The 17,749-nt window shown below is 38.4% G+C and overlaps 3 protein-coding genes across 3 annotated transcripts in view; all 3 read left to right on the top strand.

The window, feature by feature from the left end:
• The window catches only part of mboat7 (membrane bound O-acyltransferase domain containing 7), a 6,178-nt gene extending 4,329 nt beyond the window's left edge, over positions 1 to 1,849 (top strand). Inside the window, exon 9 of the mRNA XM_060871102.1 lies at positions 17 to 1,849. Within this exon, the coding sequence (XP_060727085.1) occupies positions 17 to 371 (355 nt within the window). The 3' untranslated portion in view covers positions 372 to 1,849. The remainder of the gene's footprint in view (positions 1 to 16) is intronic.
• A 1,802-nt stretch (positions 1,850 to 3,651) lies between these two features.
• On the top strand, positions 3,652 to 13,156 carry tmc4 (transmembrane channel-like 4). The gene is made up of 16 exons (XM_060871101.1): positions 3,652 to 3,823; positions 5,619 to 5,799; positions 5,877 to 6,025; positions 6,095 to 6,262; positions 6,737 to 6,822; positions 7,304 to 7,449; positions 7,527 to 7,674; positions 7,839 to 7,997; positions 8,387 to 8,541; positions 8,962 to 9,088; positions 10,948 to 11,045; positions 11,223 to 11,406; positions 11,563 to 11,693; positions 11,779 to 11,934; positions 12,258 to 12,336; positions 12,423 to 13,156. Exons 1-16 carry the CDS (start codon positions 3,796 to 3,798, stop codon positions 12,645 to 12,647), a joined length of 2,220 nt encoding a protein of 739 aa, XP_060727084.1. The 5' UTR covers positions 3,652 to 3,795; the 3' UTR covers positions 12,648 to 13,156.
• A 1,062-nt stretch (positions 13,157 to 14,218) lies between these two features.
• On the top strand, positions 14,219 to 17,380 carry leng1 (leukocyte receptor cluster (LRC) member 1). The gene is made up of 5 exons (XM_060869371.1): positions 14,219 to 14,706; positions 15,102 to 15,284; positions 15,632 to 15,820; positions 15,911 to 16,017; positions 16,692 to 17,380. The coding sequence occupies exons 1-5, from the start codon at positions 14,575 to 14,577 to the stop codon at positions 16,918 to 16,920; spliced, it is 840 nt and encodes a 279-aa protein (XP_060725354.1). The 5' UTR covers positions 14,219 to 14,574; the 3' UTR covers positions 16,921 to 17,380.
• Positions 17,381 to 17,749: the final 369 nt, after the last annotated feature.

Genomic DNA, 17,749 nt, shown 5'->3' with positions numbered 1-17,749 from the left:
TCTCTCTCCCTCCTAGAGCGGGTTGGACGATGTTGGTGAGCGCGTACTGGCATGGTCTGCATGCAGGTTATTACCTGTCCTTCCTCACCATCCCGGTGTGTATTGCTGCAGAGCTCGCCATGGAGTCGTGTGTGCGCTCGCGTCTCGGCGCTGAGGGACAGAAGGTGTTCGACTGGGTTCACTGGTTCCTGAAGATGCGTGCGTACGACTACATGTGCATGGGCTTTGTCCTGCTGAAGGCCGGCGACACACTGCACTACTGGAGCTCCATATACTTTGTGATCCACGTCGTGGCGCTCGTCTGCATCGCCGTCGGACAACTGATGGGTGGAAAGAAGAAAGAGAAGATTAAGGAGGAGAGCAAGAATTGATTGCTGAAAGTGCATCCTGCAGTGCATTATGGGATTTCAGGGATGCACTGAGTATTTCAGGGTATAATCAGCGTACTCTTTGTGTTTCTGTGGTCTAAAAACTACAAATCCCAGCATGCATCGCTTCTGTGTCAAGTGGCATATATGAGTTAGTCCCCGGTTTAGCTCTCTTTTTACCACGGCCTCTAAAGCTTACAAGCTACAAGCAGTCATAAAGGAAGGAAACGATGGAGGGAGGGGAGGGAGGTAGGTAAGAAAAAGAATTATGGAGGGAAAAGAAAAAAAGGAAATGATGGAAGCAAGGATAGAAGTATCAAGGGATGAAAGAAAGATTAAAAAAAAGGCATGACCGAGGAAAGGAACACACTGGGGCATGTTAAAAACAGAACTGAACCCGGGGAAGAACAGATTTTGATGTTTTTATGTTGTGAATGTGCTAAAAGACTAAAGATGATGAACAGATGGATGGATGGATGGAGGAAGGAAGGAAGGAAGGAAAAAGAAAAGTTTCATATGCCAGCGCTCTACAGAGGACAGAAGAGAGGTTAACGTTTCAAACAAATTTCCCAGATCGCACCGATTCTGTGTCAACATCAGACATTGTTCTCAGTCACCAATGTGTATAACTCAGTTACCCAGAATGCACTGCTCAGGGGACAATGCACATAAACATGGTAAGGTTTACATTAAAAAAGCACGTAGTGCTACGTTAGCGAGTGTAACATGCCAAACGGAGACAAGCAAAGCTACATTAGAACTCCATTTCCCAGCATGCACTGCTTCTGTACTAACTGCCATACTCTCAGTATCGCACACCAACATGACAGTGGTGATATGAGCAGTGATCGAAAGTGATAGCCGGTGTCTAAAGACTACATTACCCATCATGCATCACTGCATCAGCTCCAACCAGCCCACCTTTCACTGCCGTACGAACGTGAGCGGAGGTTCCAGGGGGTCGTGGTGGAGGGCATGTAACGCAATGACACAAGAAAGTGAGCGTTAAAGTGAGACATTGCTGTGTGCTTATAGCAAGAATTTTACAAAGGTTCATGGGAGCTGAGGTCCATATTTGTTATTTAGTATTTCTGAGTTGTTGTGTTTTTTTTATAACCAACATTTCATGCATATTTTCATCACTTTATGTATTTTCACTTCGTAAATCTAAACACAAACATTATGTTTTGCTTTTTACATTTCTGCAGTAGAATCTTTCCTCACACGTTCGTTATGAAACCGAATCGTCTCTGTTCTTTAGAATTTACACACCGATTCACTTATTAGTTTACTCTTTAGTTACGAACGCTTCATTTTGACCTAGAAGTTGCCTCCGTACTTCTCGCAGTCACTTCATCACCCTGAACATGAATGTAAATTCTGTTTATATTTTTAAGTATTTTACACTAGAAAAGTGTTTCACTGTTTTGTCATGAAACTAAACCGTTGTGTGTTGATATATTAAAAATTTCAAGTTGAAATTAACTTGAATGCCTTATTTTTTAAAGATATTGTGTGGTTTGGAACAAGGATCATACTAATTCTTTATAACTACTATTATTTAAACGTCATTATGCTCTGTGTGTGTGTGTGTGTGTGTGTGTGGTCACACTTTATGATATCTCAGCAGGAAGCTAGAATTTCCAGGAAGAGACACTACAAGCAGTAAATGTTTAACACACACATTCATATCAGTACAGATCTATTCTACCTACATACACGCCTGGACGTACAATGGTCTCTATGGTAACCAGCAGTCATTATGGGGCGGTTCAGTGGTGCTTGAAAGTTTGTGAACCCTTTTGAATTTTCTCTTTTTTTCTGAATAAATGTGACATCAGACAAAGAGAAGTAAAGAAGTGAGACAAAAATAATACACCCAATCATTTATTTATTTATTTATTTGGGGAAAATGATCTGCTGTTACTTATCTGTGTGTTCAGTATCTGGTATAATCCCTTTGTTTAGCAATAAATGTATTAGTCCTGCGCATCAGCTCTGAAGAATTTTAACCCATTTTTTAGTACATAAGAAGAACATCTTCAACACTGAGATGTTTGGTGGGGTTTTTTTGCAGAACATTTCTATAGGATCACAATCAGGATTTTGACTCGGTCATTCCAAAACATTACCTTTATTTATTTGTAACTTTCTTTGTTAGAAGCACTTTGTGAGCTTAGGTCAGTGATGTCTTGCTGCACTGTCTCTTCATTCAGATGCAGCAAAACAACCCAAATCCATGATAACACCACCACCATGTTTCACAAATGGGATAATGTTCTCATGCTGGAATTCACCGTTTCTCCAAACATAACACTTCTGTTTAGATGCTTAAAACTAACCTTTGGTTCCTTCTTGACCTGGTGAACTATTGCACGTCTTGCTCTTTGGGTTGTCTTTCTTTGTTGACCCCTCCTCAGAAGGGTAACAAAGGTCTTGAATTTCCTCCATTTGTACCGTCTGTGGATTGGTGGTACTGTATCTTTAGATCTGGGTAGTAACCTTTTCCAGGTAGCAACTAGTGAACTACTGCTGAGGAATTGAGCCATTTTTTTAATGTACCTGATAAATAATATTTAACGTAACACACTGGAAATAGCTAAATATCAAACTGATAATGAGTTTAGTTTCAAACACAGCAATGTTTGAATGGTCTACAGTGTATATAGAATAATGAGTGTGGTCTGGGACATGTCCACAACGATCTTATGGTCTTTATAGGTTTTATAGTCTGTACTGAATCTTGTGATTGGTTTGGGACATGTCCAATTGGATTGATGGTCTTTATAGTTTCTACAGTCTACTAAATATTGTGAGTGGTTTGGGAGACGTCCACAGTGAAATATTAGCAATTCTGTGGCCTACACTGTATAGTGATGAATGAGTGTGGATCGGAAAACACTTCCAAAGTAAACTGATGGTGTTTATTTGTTCTACGATATAGTGCCAGCATTTATGTGGCTTACAGTATATAGTGACTAATTAGTGTTGTTTAAAATTATTTTATAAATTATTAAATAATTAAGGATAAAGTAACAATTACCAAGAAGTTTTTTGTGTTTCGATTTGGGGCAGAACCTTAAAATAGCCATTAGTCTGTTAAAAACAGAATCTGATATTTAGGATGAGGCCAAACCGGTTAAGCAGTTTATTCCCTTGCAGATTAATTTGCAACTCTACCTCTAAACAAACACACACACACACACACACACACACACATACTGGACTCACAATGGGGGATTAATGTCCTCTAAAACAAGGAAGTGTCTCTAAGACAAGCTCAAAGTTCAAGCACAGGAGATTCCTGGATACACACGCATACCCATTTTTTTGAAGTAACTTTAGATTTAGACGTCAGTTAAACTGATGAGTGTTTGAGCGATAAAGTTTGATTTTGATTCCTCGCTGGTGGATTTAGTTCACGTCGATGGAGCTGACAGTATTAAACACAGCAGGTAGGATTTTTTAATCACTTGTCCAACACTAATAGAAGCTTTGGTTTGATAATTAATAAAAAAATCAACTTTGTCAACTTTGTGGCTTTAGTTGCAATCCTTAGTAGTGCAATAGATGTCAAATAAAGATGTCTTTTATGGTTGACTCCCTACAACCAAGACTATGTTCTCTACATAGATGCTTTTTTCCAGTTTCTATGGAGTCTGATCACTATAACATGTATATATTCAACTGGAATTAAAAGAATGTCACATTTTTTTAATGAATCTCAACCTTGAATATTGCATATACAATATATATAATATATGTAATAACAATATACAGTCACGTGAAAGATTAGAATTAGGACACTATTAAATATTAAGTTTTTTATTAAGAAATGCCAACAGTATTTCAAATGAGGAAAAAGTTAGTACACCCTGTGCCCTAATAGCAAGTGTTTCTCTCTTTGGCTGAAATAACCTCAGTGAGACGTTTCTTGTAGGCATCTACCAGTTTCTCACGTAGACTGGAAGAACGTTTCCCCCACTGATCAATGCAGAACTCTTTCAGCTGTGTGATGTTTTAGGGTTTTCTTACATCCACAGTCCGTTTCAAATCACCACACAGGTCCTCAATAGGATTTAGATCTGGGCTTTGACTTGGTCACTCCAGAATACTCTGTTTTTCAGCGAGTCCTTGGTGGATTTACTGGGATGTTTTTTCAAGGTCCAGTTCCGCTTCAGCTTAAATTTTTTGACAGACTGTCTCACATGTTCCTCAAGCATCTTCTGATACAATGTAGAATTCATAATGGATTCATAATGATGATGAGCAAAGCATCCGCAATCCGTAACACGTCCACCTCCATGTTTCACAGTAGGTATGAGGTTCATTTGCTGAAACATTCCTTCTGTTATGGTGTCCATATAATTCAGTTTTAGACTCATCTGTCCAAAGCACATTATTCCAGAAGTCTTGTCCTTTGTCTCTGTTCTTTCACAAACTTCTGTCTTGTCCTCACGTTGTGTGATGTCTTAGACAGCAAAGGTTTCCTCCTTCACACCTCCCTTGATAATTAAACTTGTTCAGTCTCTTTCTGGTTGTAGATTCATGCACTTTGACATCAACTATAGCACAATCTTGCTGCAGGTCCCGTGATGATATTTTAGGGTTTTTGGAGACATCTTTAAGCGTCTTGTGGCCTGCTCTTGAGGTGAATTCGCTCGGACGTCCTGACCTGACCATGTTGGCAGCTGTTTTAAATCTTCTCCACTTGTAAATGATTTTCCAGACAGTGGAATGGCTGGATACAAATTCTTCTGAGATCTTTTTATATCCCTTAAAAGACTCCTAAACATCAACAGTCTTCTTTCTGAAGGCCTCAGTGAGCTCTTTGCATCTCACCATGGTGATTCCTGTCACTTTATCAATTAAGAGCAAACCAAAATAAAAATCTGAGGTTTAAATAAGACAAGTCTTCTTCAGAATGCTCTGTATTAATGATCTAATAATTAACACCCGACGTGATACACCTGTAGGTCATTTTATCCATTTTAAGTACAAATAAACATGGGCGTGTCTTTACTGTTTGCTCACAAGAAATTAGATTTTTTTACATTACATTTTAAAAATAATTAAAAAAACTTTCTTTGGTTTTATTTGTCTAGTTATATTACTTGCATCTTTCAATATTGTAAACAATTAATATCGAATGCCCATATGTTTAACTATAAAAAAAAACAAAAAAAAACAGGCTTTTACATGACTATAATGCTTCAGAATGAGAGGTTTACTTCATCACCATGTTTCCAGACTTTAACAGCAGCCACTATGGCTCCTTAAGGGCCCGAAAAGCTCCCTACAGTGAAGTGAACGAGAGTGCAGTGCAGTTTGACTGGAGCTCACGTCCTGTGGAAGACGAGGATGAAAATTCTAACAAAATGCAAAATCTCAAAGAGCTGCCGCTTCACATGGGACTGAAGAAAGCTATACGGTACAACATGCTTTTATTATGTTTTTATGAAGAGGTAAATAAAAATGTAGCAGTTTATATAGTAGTGTGTCTCTCAGGCAGGTGCAGCAGATGCGAGTCCCCGTGGTGTCTAGTTGGGGTTCCTGGCGTTTCCGCCACTCGAAGTCCTTTCAGCGGTTCCGTGAGGACCTGGCGAGTGTCTCATCTTTACTCGAGCTCTGGAGGAAGTCCATGCACCAGATTGGAGGTAAAAAAGGCATACAGATTAGTTCTGGAAGTATTTTCTATATGTGATTTTTTTTTCTTTTCCAAACAGGTCATTTTGGAGGAGGAGTCCAGTCCTATTTCCTGTTCTTGAGATTCCTTGTTATCCTTAACTTCCTGTCCTTCCTGTTGATGGCCGGTTTTGTTATCATACCTAGCATCGTTTTCCACTCAGTCAACTCCAGTGGTCAATTAATGGTTCCCTCTGTCAACCTTTCAGGTATCTATTTATTTGTTAATAGTTTTGTTTCTTTCTATTCAGTTTACTCCCATAGATTTGATACAAAAGCAGAAACTTCTGGTCTTGCGTCCAGCCTTGTAGCTTCACCTGTTCTGTATTTCACTTTGGTTCTTCATACTCTCTTATTTCTCTCTTTCCTTATAAAGTCTTTATAGTGCATGTGCCTTGTTAAGTCCAAGCCTCGGTTTCCTATCTCCATGCCTCTAACCCTTTCACAGATTTTTACAATGATTCCTTCATGATTCCCCATACAACCAAACATTACAGTGAAGCATGATGGTGGTAGCATCATGTCAAGGATTTCTTTTGTTGATTGATGCTTTCTCCTTACTTCACCATGGAACTGACATTTCAGTTGGTAGTCTCGACATACAGAGTGAATTAACCTCACTCACTGCACTCTGACTGTGCATTGTGAATGTACACAGTGTGAGATCTCTGTTTCTGATGCAGGTGTTGACGTGTGTCTGCCTTACGATGTTCAGCTTCAGCCACTCACCATTTACTACACCTACTTCCTGGATTTGCTCTCAGGAACGGTATGACATACAAAATGGACTGTTTTAGTGCTTACAATACCTGTCTCAGTGAACTACGAACTTCAATACGAACCTAATAATAATAAACTAGAGTATCACCAAGATAATGGGTGACATGTGCCCTGCTATTACTTTACATAACAGCAATCAGTGATAATGAGACTATATGTAAAAATTGTAGTTTTACAGTAACACAGTGATTAAATGACATGAGCTCCAGATGGAAAGTAGTTTCAAAAGTAGTTCATTCTGTAATATGTTACTGTTTCTATGGTAACAACGTAGACTGGGACATGTAATGCAAATGGATACCTTACATAAGTGGATGGTAATTTTGATATGGTGAGGTTTTCTGTGAGAAGATCTTTCATGAAGGAGTCTCCAGTGTCAGAGGTTTAAAAGAGGTTCAGATGTAAAGCTGTAACTTCCAAAAAAATATTGCTAACTTGCCCTGGGATTCCTCTTCCTGATCCTCTTCCAGGGCTTCATGGAGTACTCGTACCTTTTCTATGGATTTTATAACAACACAGAGGTCACAAGCAACGGGTTTTCATACAACATTCCGCTGGCTTACCTTCTCACCGCCGCTTTCTACTTCCTGTTTTGCCTGATATGCATCGTAGTTAGGTAAGCACAACGTTATCAGTGATAGCTTTGTAATTTTGTATGCATACAACAAACAAAAGCATCCGATTGGTCAACAGGATGGGTGGAGTGGCTCGGGTTGTCATAGCCATGGATGGAGGACGCTTAGGAGGCTACAGTGTGCTTGTGTTTACAGGGTGGGATCATGGCCTTCAGGATCAGCGAGCTGTCAAAGTGAAACACAACAACCTTCGCTATCGCCTACAGGTGAGCATTGTTTACTGTATGTGATTTGGGAAACAGCTAATGTGTGTGTGTGTGTGTGAGTGAGTGTGTGAGTGTGTGTGTTGCTTAAGTTCATATATTGCATAAGCACGACCATTTATGTTGCTTAAGTTCTATATATATTTCTCTCTCCTTTTTTCTGCCAGGTGGATCTGGAGGAGGAGAGGATTAAGAGGAAGGCTGAATCTCTCACACTCTCTCAGGCGTTCTTGCTTTATTCCCTCCGAATTTTTCTACACCTCATCATTCTGGCAATGATAGTGGCCGCTTTCTTTGCCATCAGTTACGCAACCCAGTACAGTCAGGTAAATCAGAGCTAGTTTTATTTGCTAGCAAAATGAATATTTCACAATACAAAATACAATTTATAGTACTGTCGAATGAGAGAAGGTGTGGCTTTAAATGAACTGGTTAATCACATTAGCTGACTGAACAAATGATTAAAAATATTTATACATCATTCTCTGAGTGTTCAGTTATAAAATATTGCCCATTTGCTGGATTGTCTGATTAAATATTCCCTCAGAGAGAAGTACTAAATGAGACATTAGCATGGCTTTATCATTAAACAGAGTGATAGCATTGATTACAGTGATAGCCATAGTAATATGAGAAAGATCAATTTTCAATAAACTCCAGAATTATAGCCTGATGAGAAGCGACTCATGAGGATTACTTGCTCTCTTCTTTTCAGTCTCAACAACAAGACGGCATAGTGGGATTGCTGCTGCAGTATCTGCCCTCAATGGTTATAACAGCCAGTAATTTTGTCGTTCCCTTTCTGTGTGACCAGATCGCTAATCTGGAGAAATATTCACCTAGTGTCACTGTAATCCTCGCCCTGCTCCGGTTAGACACACACACACACACACACACACACACACACACACACACACACACACACACACACACACACATACACACACACACAACACACAACACAGGAACATACAAATCTATAGTTAGCTTCTCAGCTTTTTTGTACTTAGCTTTTGTAATAAAAAGCAAGCTGAAGATTGTTGCTTAAAATCCAATGCTAGAAAGTTACACACCACCTCTTACGTTGCTAGGTATAATATAAATGTAACCATGGAAACGATAACTAGTTAAACAATATTATAGTTATCTAGCTAACAATCTAACACTAGCATTTATAGTAAAGAACCAGGTGACTTCTTTATTTTAGCAGTATAATTATTTATATGGGGATCTGAATAATATTCCTAATTATACAAAATAACATCTTTTTTCCACTGTCTCTGCGTTCAGGGCCGTGTTCCTGCGTTTAGTGAGTTTAGGTGTACTTTTGTTCACTCTGTGGGAAAAGATCACATGTAAGGGAAACATTACAGCACAAAACTGTTCACCCTGCAGCTACAACTACACGCAGTATCAGGTAAACAACAAGCATAACACAGCTTCAGGTAAACAACAACAATAATAATAGTAATGAACTGTACATATATAGTTACAATTTTGTGGTAGTGAACTAGATAATTAGGACTTCACTTCCTGCGGTAATTTTAGCTGGTAATGATATCTTGTGGTAATTTTAGTTGGTAATGATATCTTGTGGTAATTTTAGCTAGCTAGCTTCTGGTAATTTTAGTTGGTAATGATATCTTGTGGTAATTTTAGTTGGTAATGATATCTTGTGGTAATTTTAGCTAGCTAGCTTCTGGTAATTTTAGTTGGTAATGATATCTTGTGGTAATTTTAGTTGGTAATGATATCTTGTGGTAATTTTAGTTGGTAATGATATCTTGTGGTAATTTTAGCTAGCTAGATTCTGGTCATTTTAGCTGGTAATGATATCTTGTGGTAATTTTAGCTGGTAATGATATCTTGTGGTAATTTTAGTTGGTAATGATATCTTGTGGTAATTTTAGCTAGCTAGATTCTGGTCATTTTAGCTGGTAATGATATCTTGTGGTAATTTTAGCTGGTAATGATATCTTGTGGTAATTTTAGTTGGTAATGATATCTTGTGGTAATTTTAGCTGGTAATGATATCTTGTGGTAATTTTAGTTGGTAATGATATCTTGTGGTAATTTTAGCTAGCTAGATTCTGGTCATTTTAGCTGGTAATGATATCTTGTGGTAATTTTAGCTGGTAATGATATCTTGTGGTAATTTTAGTTGGTAATGATATCTTGTGGTAATTTTAGTTGGTAATGATATCTTGTGGTAATTTTAGCTAGCTAGATTCTGGTCATTTTAGCTGGTAATGATATCTTGTGGTAATTTTAGCTGGTAATGATATCTTGTGGTAATTTTAGTTGGTAATGATATCTTGTGGTAATTTTAGCTGGTAATGATATCTTGTGGTAATTTTAGTTGGTAATGATATCTTGTGGTAATTTTAGCTGGTAATGATATCTTGTGGTAATTTTAGTTGGTAATGATATCTTGTGGTAATTTTAGTTGGTAATGATATCTTGTGGTAATTTTAGTTGGTAATGATATCTTGTGGTAATTTTAGTTGGTAATGATATCTTGTGGTAATTTTAGTTGGTAATGATATCTTGTGGTAATTTTAATTGGTAATGATATCTTGTTGTAATTTTAGCTAGCTAGCTTCTGGTAATTTTAGCTGGTAATGATATCTTGTGGTAATTTTAGTTGGTAATGATATCTTGTGGTAATTTTAGCTAGCTAGCTTCTGGTAGTTTTAGCTGGTAATGATATCTTGTGGTAATTTTAGCTAGCTAGCTTCTGGTGATTTTAGCTGGTAACGATATCTTATGGTAATTTTAGTTGGTAATGATATTTTGTGGTAATTTTAGCTAGCTAGCTTCTGGTAATTTTAGCTGGTAAGGACGTCCTGTTGTGACTTTAGTTAGTAATAACATTTTGTGGTAACATCCTGTAGTAACATCCAGCATCAACTTTAGCTGGTAAAAACTTTAGCTACCTAGTAATTAGCTCATGTGGCAACTTTGGCTGGAAAATCATCTTCTGTTTAATGTACTAAATACTAACATTATGTAGTAACTCTTGCTAGCTAGTAATACCATCCTGCGGTAACTTTAACGAGTAATAACATCATGTAGTAAATGTAGCTAGCTATTGAAAACTTCCTGTGGTAACTTTAGCTAATAATAATGTGCAAACTATTTTTAATCCTGTGGGAAATGTTGAATTTTATTTTAGATTTTCTTCATACAGTCTTGCAGAGTCACGGTTTGTGGTGTACCTCTGGATTTTTTTCATTCTTTTTATTTTCCTTGTTTTCTTTCAACACACACACACAGTGCTGGGAGACACGTGTTGGGCAGGAAATGTACAAGCTGACGCTGTTTGACTTTCTTATTACCATTGCAGTGATGGTACTGGTAGAGTTTCCTCGCAGGTTAGTCTCTCTGTTTTTGTTATTTCTTTGTCTTTATCTATCAATCAATCATAACAGTTCGAAATATACTTATATAAAGCGAACAGAGGATTTAGATTAAGAAGAGATTTCAGTTTCATGTGAAGATTTTTATGGTGGACTGAAAGATTTGGACCTGTGTGTGTGTATGTGTTATAGGCTGGTAGTGGATCACTGCTCCTGTAAGCTGGCTCAGTTGGTGGGTCGTCAGGAATTTGTTGTTGCTGCAAATGTGTTAGCGCTTGTTTACGGACAGACTGTGGTGTGGTGCGGTGCTCTCTTTTGTCCCATGTTGCCGCTCATCAACACCATCAAGTTCATCATCATATTCTACTGCAAAAAGGTATCCTTATTAATAGCAGTAGAAGAAATAATCAAGAATTTTTTTATTGTAATTTCAACCATGTATAGCACAATCACACACAATTCTACACAAAGTGCAGAGTATAGATTTTATCTATCTATCTGTGTGCTTCTCTCCCTCATTTTTTCTCCCCAGGTCACTCTATTCCAGAACTGTCGCCCGGCGGTGAGGACTTTTCGCTCTACCAGCTCCAATTTCTTTATCTTCCTGGTTCTTCTGTTCGGTTGGGTGCTTTCCAGTGTGGTGCTCATTTACAGTATAGCCAGGTTAGTCTACACACACACACACACACAGATTTGTGAAATAATATTTATAGCATTGCTTTTTTTTATTGTTTTTTCTTGTTTGCAGTATTCATCCGTCCTATGGCTGTGGTCCTTTTCGTTTCTCCTCCTCCATGTGGTATGTCATTCCTGGTTCCTTCCATTCGCTATCCAACACCACGCAGCAGTTTTTGCTGTATATCGGCTCACAGGCTTTCTCCATACCGCTCTTCATCTTATCATGGTTGGTGACCTGTCTGTCTGTCTGTCAGTCTTTCTGTCAGTCTTTAGACTTTGTTTTATTCCTCTTATTCCACAAAAATACCAAACATCATCCTTTTATCCATTTATAGTTGCAGTCATTGTTGTGGATAGTATTAATGTTGTAAATTTGTTGACGTGGAACATCCTAAATACACAACCCTCTGAATTAGACATGAAGATAGAAACAATAACATTTATATAAACCTGTGATTTGCAGCTGAAATGATGTCAGAAAACAAATCAGCACCTTATATATACTGTGTATACACCACAATGTAATCTACTGCCTGTGCTCTTCTGCAGTGTGGTGATGTGTTACGTTGCTGCGCTAGCTTCGGTTTATGGAAAAACTATTAATCTTCTGAAGAAACAACACAAACTGGTGAGTGCCCCCCTGCTGCCAATCTCATAATGTATGAAATCCTAAAATGCTCTGCTATCTCACATGCTTTCTCCCTGTCAACACAGGAAGGACGAGATAAACAGTTCCTGGTCAAACAGATCAAGGAGCTGAATGAAAATCTTTATAGAGATGAACAACAACCACAAGTAAGAACAAGAGATGACAGAGGTGCACGTGGTGCTGTGCCAAGATGGGAAGAAAACTACAATTCTGCATTCGAGCCAGATGAAGAACCAGCGATGCTGACTAGAGACTTTAGGAATAGTGGCTTTTATAACACAGCCACGTGATGTACATATTATAACATATGCACAAGACATGGAGTCATAAAGGACATTGTTATAGCTTCCACTTAAACTTCTTAGTGACAAAATTCACATGAATGTTTACTTTGCTTCATTACTGAAAGCCAAAATATATGAATAATGTTTTGTAAGTGAAGTAGGATATGCTACAAATAGAAATACAGGGCTCTCAAGTATCACGCATTGAGCTTGACAGTCACTCATGTCGGTCTTTTGTCACGCTCTCCCTCCACTCCTTGTATATCTCACGCATAAAAACATACTATTTATTATATATTTAATAAGCCGCAGCACCCAAAACGTATCTGTCCGCACCGCTGTCTCTATGGAACCGTTCAGGAACCAAGCGCGTCTCCCCTGGAGTTCTTAGTCGAGCCTGACACTTATCAGCCAATCAAAAAAAGAGGCTACACAATAGCCAATCAGAAAATAGCACTATTGTATCTGGGTAAGATTTAACGCAACAACCAATAAAAAAAAAGCAGATCCTGGAATTGTTCAGCATCATCCTTGTTCACCCACAGAGAAAACCACTGGAGCTGTGAGCATCACTTTGAGCACAGAGTAAGTCATGATCTCCTGTTGTAATGTTACAACAAATTCACAACTTGTTTGACACAAACAATGACATTGTGACTGCTGTTAGAGACGTTTCCCAGATAATCAGCATGAGTTTCTCATGAGTGTCTGTAACTTAGCCAACAGTTTTACAGCCTGTTCACTGACAACACCTGCTCAGAACAAGTAGTCTAGGGCCACCGGTTCTCAAACTGGGGGCCCTGAGTTGATGCCAGGGGGCCCCAGTTCACTGACAACACCTGCTCAGAACAAGCAGCCTTGGTTTTAGTGCTTCCACATTCTAATGCTGATGCCGAGAGGGTATTTTCGATGGTCGGTTTGAACAAAACCTCAACACGAAACAGCTTGTTACTGGACGGGACATTGTCCTCAATCATGACCCTAAAAATGGCTGGGAACCAACATTACAAATGATAAAGGAGTCCAAAAAGACACAAACACTAACAATAAACAACACCAGTCATAATCTCTCTCTCTCTCTCTCACACACACACACAAATTCATAAATAGAAATTAAATAAATACTTTATATTTGGTTAAATTGTCTTCAGTGATCCTTACAAAACACAACACTCCCTTTTTTTTTTTTTGGAAGATGGGGCAGGGGGTATGCGGGGAAGTTAGGGGTTTGGAGATGTCACTCATGCCTGTCCTCAAAACTTAAATATTTGTGACTACTGTGTTTTTCTATAACTACATTGTTACTCTAAGAGGGATATTGTTATTCCATGTGCTGTAAAATAATGTAAACACAAAAAAGAAGTGTATATATATATATAAAGTGTGTATACATAAAGTGTAACTATTTTTGTGCCAATTTCGGCTTAATGATTATACTGTGGAGTAATTTTCGACATAATGGTTAGTTGCAGAAATTATTTGGAATAGTATTTGTTTGAATCATCCGATTATCACGATGATCGTTCCTTGATCAATGGCGCCATCTTGTGGTATTTCCATGTACGTCCTGCGTAATTGTTTACGCGGTGACGTTGCCACGTCACGTTCGGCTACATCCGTTGCTCGCTTGTTTCGGAAGACTTGAACGTGTGTTATTTGTTTTATTACATTCCGATTGACAAACTATTTAGGCGAAATCGTTAATTCACAAAAGGACTTGTTCAAAACAGATTTCATTTGAATCTGGGCCACTAAATTCGTATTAAGTTTCCGATGCTAGCTAACGCCAGCTAGCTACATAGCTACATAGCTAGCTGTGTAGCTCATTATCGTTTCAGATTAGCCTTTTTTTTTAATCAAAGCCCATTTATTTGCTTTCTTATTCTTGTATTTGTTGGTTTTCTGCACCGAGGATTTATATTTCTCAGAAAAAATGAATATTTTGCCGAAAAAGAGTTGGCACGTACGCAATAAGGACAACATTGCGCGCGTGCGCAAAGACGAGCAGCGCGCGGCCGAGGAGGAGAAAGAAGTGCGGAGGCGCGCAGAGCGCGCGGAGCAAGAGGTAACCATGGCAACGTACCTCTAAAATGTAATTTAGGGATAATATTATTATTATTATTATTATTATTATTATTATTATTATCAGCATTTGTTTGTTTGCTTTTTTAAATTTATTTTATACATAAATAAAAAATAAACTTCCATAATTTATGTACTGACTTTGTTATAATTCTTTTGTATAATATATTTTTACACATTTACTATATATACTATACATTTATTATATAGTTTTCTTACATGGATATGAAAATATTAATGTAATTTTTAAGTGTGAAATAAAGTCAGAGCTCAGCTAAGTGTTAAAATGTTCCTGAATCAGCATATATACAAATCTTATTATTGTTATTATTATTTATTATACTATTAATATTTCTTCCCTCCGTGTTTTTCCTGAAGGCTCGGACAGATTATCTGCGGAGGAAATCCCGCGTGGCAATCGAGCACACGGCAGGACCACAGGATGAGGTAGAGACAAGCAGACAGACCGGTGGGTCTGAGCATCTCAACCTGTTTTCCCTGGAGGACTCATCAGAGAAGAAAGGCAACGTCGAGTACATCCGTGAGAAGAAAGAGGAGAAAGTGCGTGCAACCAAAATAACCCATGACTCAATGTAGCCATAATGTTTTTTTTAACACAGTCAGCTGGCACCCACTACACTACTTTAATGCATACAGTATAATCATGACGCATCACATAAATTCATTTATTTAAATAAAAGAAGTGAGTAATTTTTTTTATTGATCCACGAAGTGACACGATACACACTGTACAGACACTCGAATCAGATTGCACTGATAATTAGGATCTTTGTGCATGTCCTGCCTATTAAACAATAACAGCATTTCTGAAGCACGCACACACACACACACACACACACACACTGTTGTGCAGCTGATTAACTCTTCATCATTTGCTTGATGATTAGGAGAAACAGGAGCGTGCGATTGGTCTTTTGGTCTCTCTTGGCCCCACCCCTGGGACAGAGGCCACACCCTGGTATCTGAAGGAGAGAGAAAGAGACAAAGAGAGACAGAAGGAGAAAGAGAGAGAAGACAAGGGCAAAAGGAAGGGTATAAGTGAAGAGGAGAGAGAGAAGAAAGACAAGAAGTTAAAGGTATTGTATAATATTAATATTGATAACCTTTCCTTTATACTTATATTTGTGCTGTGTAAGTGGAAAATGTGTCTTCTCGTGCCTGTGTAGGACAATCTGGACCCTCTGAAGGACATCAAGAAAGCTCTGGCAGTGAAAGACAGAAAGGAGAAGAAGCACAAGAAGAGGGATAAAGTAGAGAAGATGAGTGCAGGGAGGTGAGGAGACGTCTTTACTGGTTCAGTTCATTTAAACATCAGAGCATTTTTTGGATAAGTGGACAGACAGGTGGATGGATAGATGAATAGATGTACAGATCGAAGATGGACAGACAGACACATGGATGGGTATATGACAGACTTGTGGACACAGGACAAACAGACAGAGCATATATACGAGCGAATAGATAGATGGACCGACTGATAACGGATGGATGGACAGAACAGACAGGTGGATGGATAATAGACACATATGGACAGATAGGTGTATGGATATACAGGTGGGTGGATAGATAGATAGATAGATAGATAGATAGATAGATAGATAGATAGATAGATAGATAGATAGATAGACACCCAAATACACAGAGATGGATGAATGTTTGGATAAAAAAGATACAAAGATGAACGAGTAAACATACAGGCAGGTGTATATTTTGATAAATAGACCATCATATGCTTAGATCAATAGTGGGAAAGATATAAATAGACCAACAGATAGAAAATTGATTAAAACATATCTAACGGGGTGAAAAACAGCCAGGTGAATACACACACACACACACACACAGATAGACAGACAGACGGACAGATAAACAAAAGCAGAAGAAAGAGTGAACTGTTGCCAAATGAACCGTGAGTAAAAATAAATCAACCTGCTGCCTGTTGTTCAGCTCGAAGGAGCAACTGCGTGCGGAGCGACTGCGGAGGGAAGCTGAAGAGAGGAGACGTGCTCAGGTCCTGCTGGACCAGAGGAACGGAGTGGGAGGAGCCAAGGATGAACAGAAGGAGCCGGAGGAGAGGGACAGAGCCTACAACAATGCTTACTTTCCTGAACTAGTACGTAAGCGGCGGAGAAAAGACAGAGACCTCGTACAGGAATTCCTGCATCCCAACTCCTAGACTCTCTTATTTCATTCAGACTGAAGCTCAGCCTTCATCTGAACATCTCACAGACTTTATGCTCCAAAGCAAAGTATGACCTCAAAAAGTGCATTTCCAACCCCAAACGATCTCAGTGACACGGGAGCACACATGGCATATGGTCTAATTTAACACAGACACATACTCTATGTCCCTTTATCTCATCTCATCTCAGTGTGTTTGTGAGCTGGTATATAAAATATGTGTAAAGATCGTTACTTATATTTAATTACTTATTGAGTAAACGTTGATAAATGACCATTTGCCAAAATAAAATGTTCGGTTCCTAAACAATAGTTAAGCCTTTGAAGTCTTGGCATCATCTGATCCTGGTTTGTGTTATTTAGGACTTTAGAAACTCCAAAGGCATCATTTGGGGTGTCAGGCAATTACAAAAAACAGGCAATTAAAACAACTTTGCTTTATGTTGTACTATGTATGTGTATGTTTGGTTATTTTAATATTGTTTGTGTATATTGTGTTTTTATGATTATGTGGCAGCAGTGCTGTGTAAACTATCTGATAAATACACCGTGTCACCGTGTTAAAGTCAGATATTTCTCATACTTATAATCTAAAATCGTATTGCTTCATATTGTAGCTCAACGTTATCCTCAAATGAAAAAATGAATCGTTGCCGTCGGAATCGACTCATTCGACTCATCGAATCTGGGGGAATTTAAAGCTGCCTGTTCACTTAGATTAAAATCCCAACAACGAGCACGCGCCGTTGTTTTAAACGGCACAAGGTCACGCGCACGTATTATTTTTAACACGTTTATTGCCTTATCGGGTTTATTACAGACAA

Source organism: Tachysurus vachellii, chromosome 5, assembly GCF_030014155.1.
Source record: "Tachysurus vachellii isolate PV-2020 chromosome 5, HZAU_Pvac_v1, whole genome shotgun sequence".
In the NCBI taxonomy this organism is placed as follows: domain Eukaryota; kingdom Metazoa; phylum Chordata; class Actinopteri; order Siluriformes; family Bagridae; genus Tachysurus; species Tachysurus vachellii.
The sequence above is the reverse complement of the archived record's forward strand: the minus strand, read 5'-3'. Positions and strand labels throughout refer to the sequence as shown.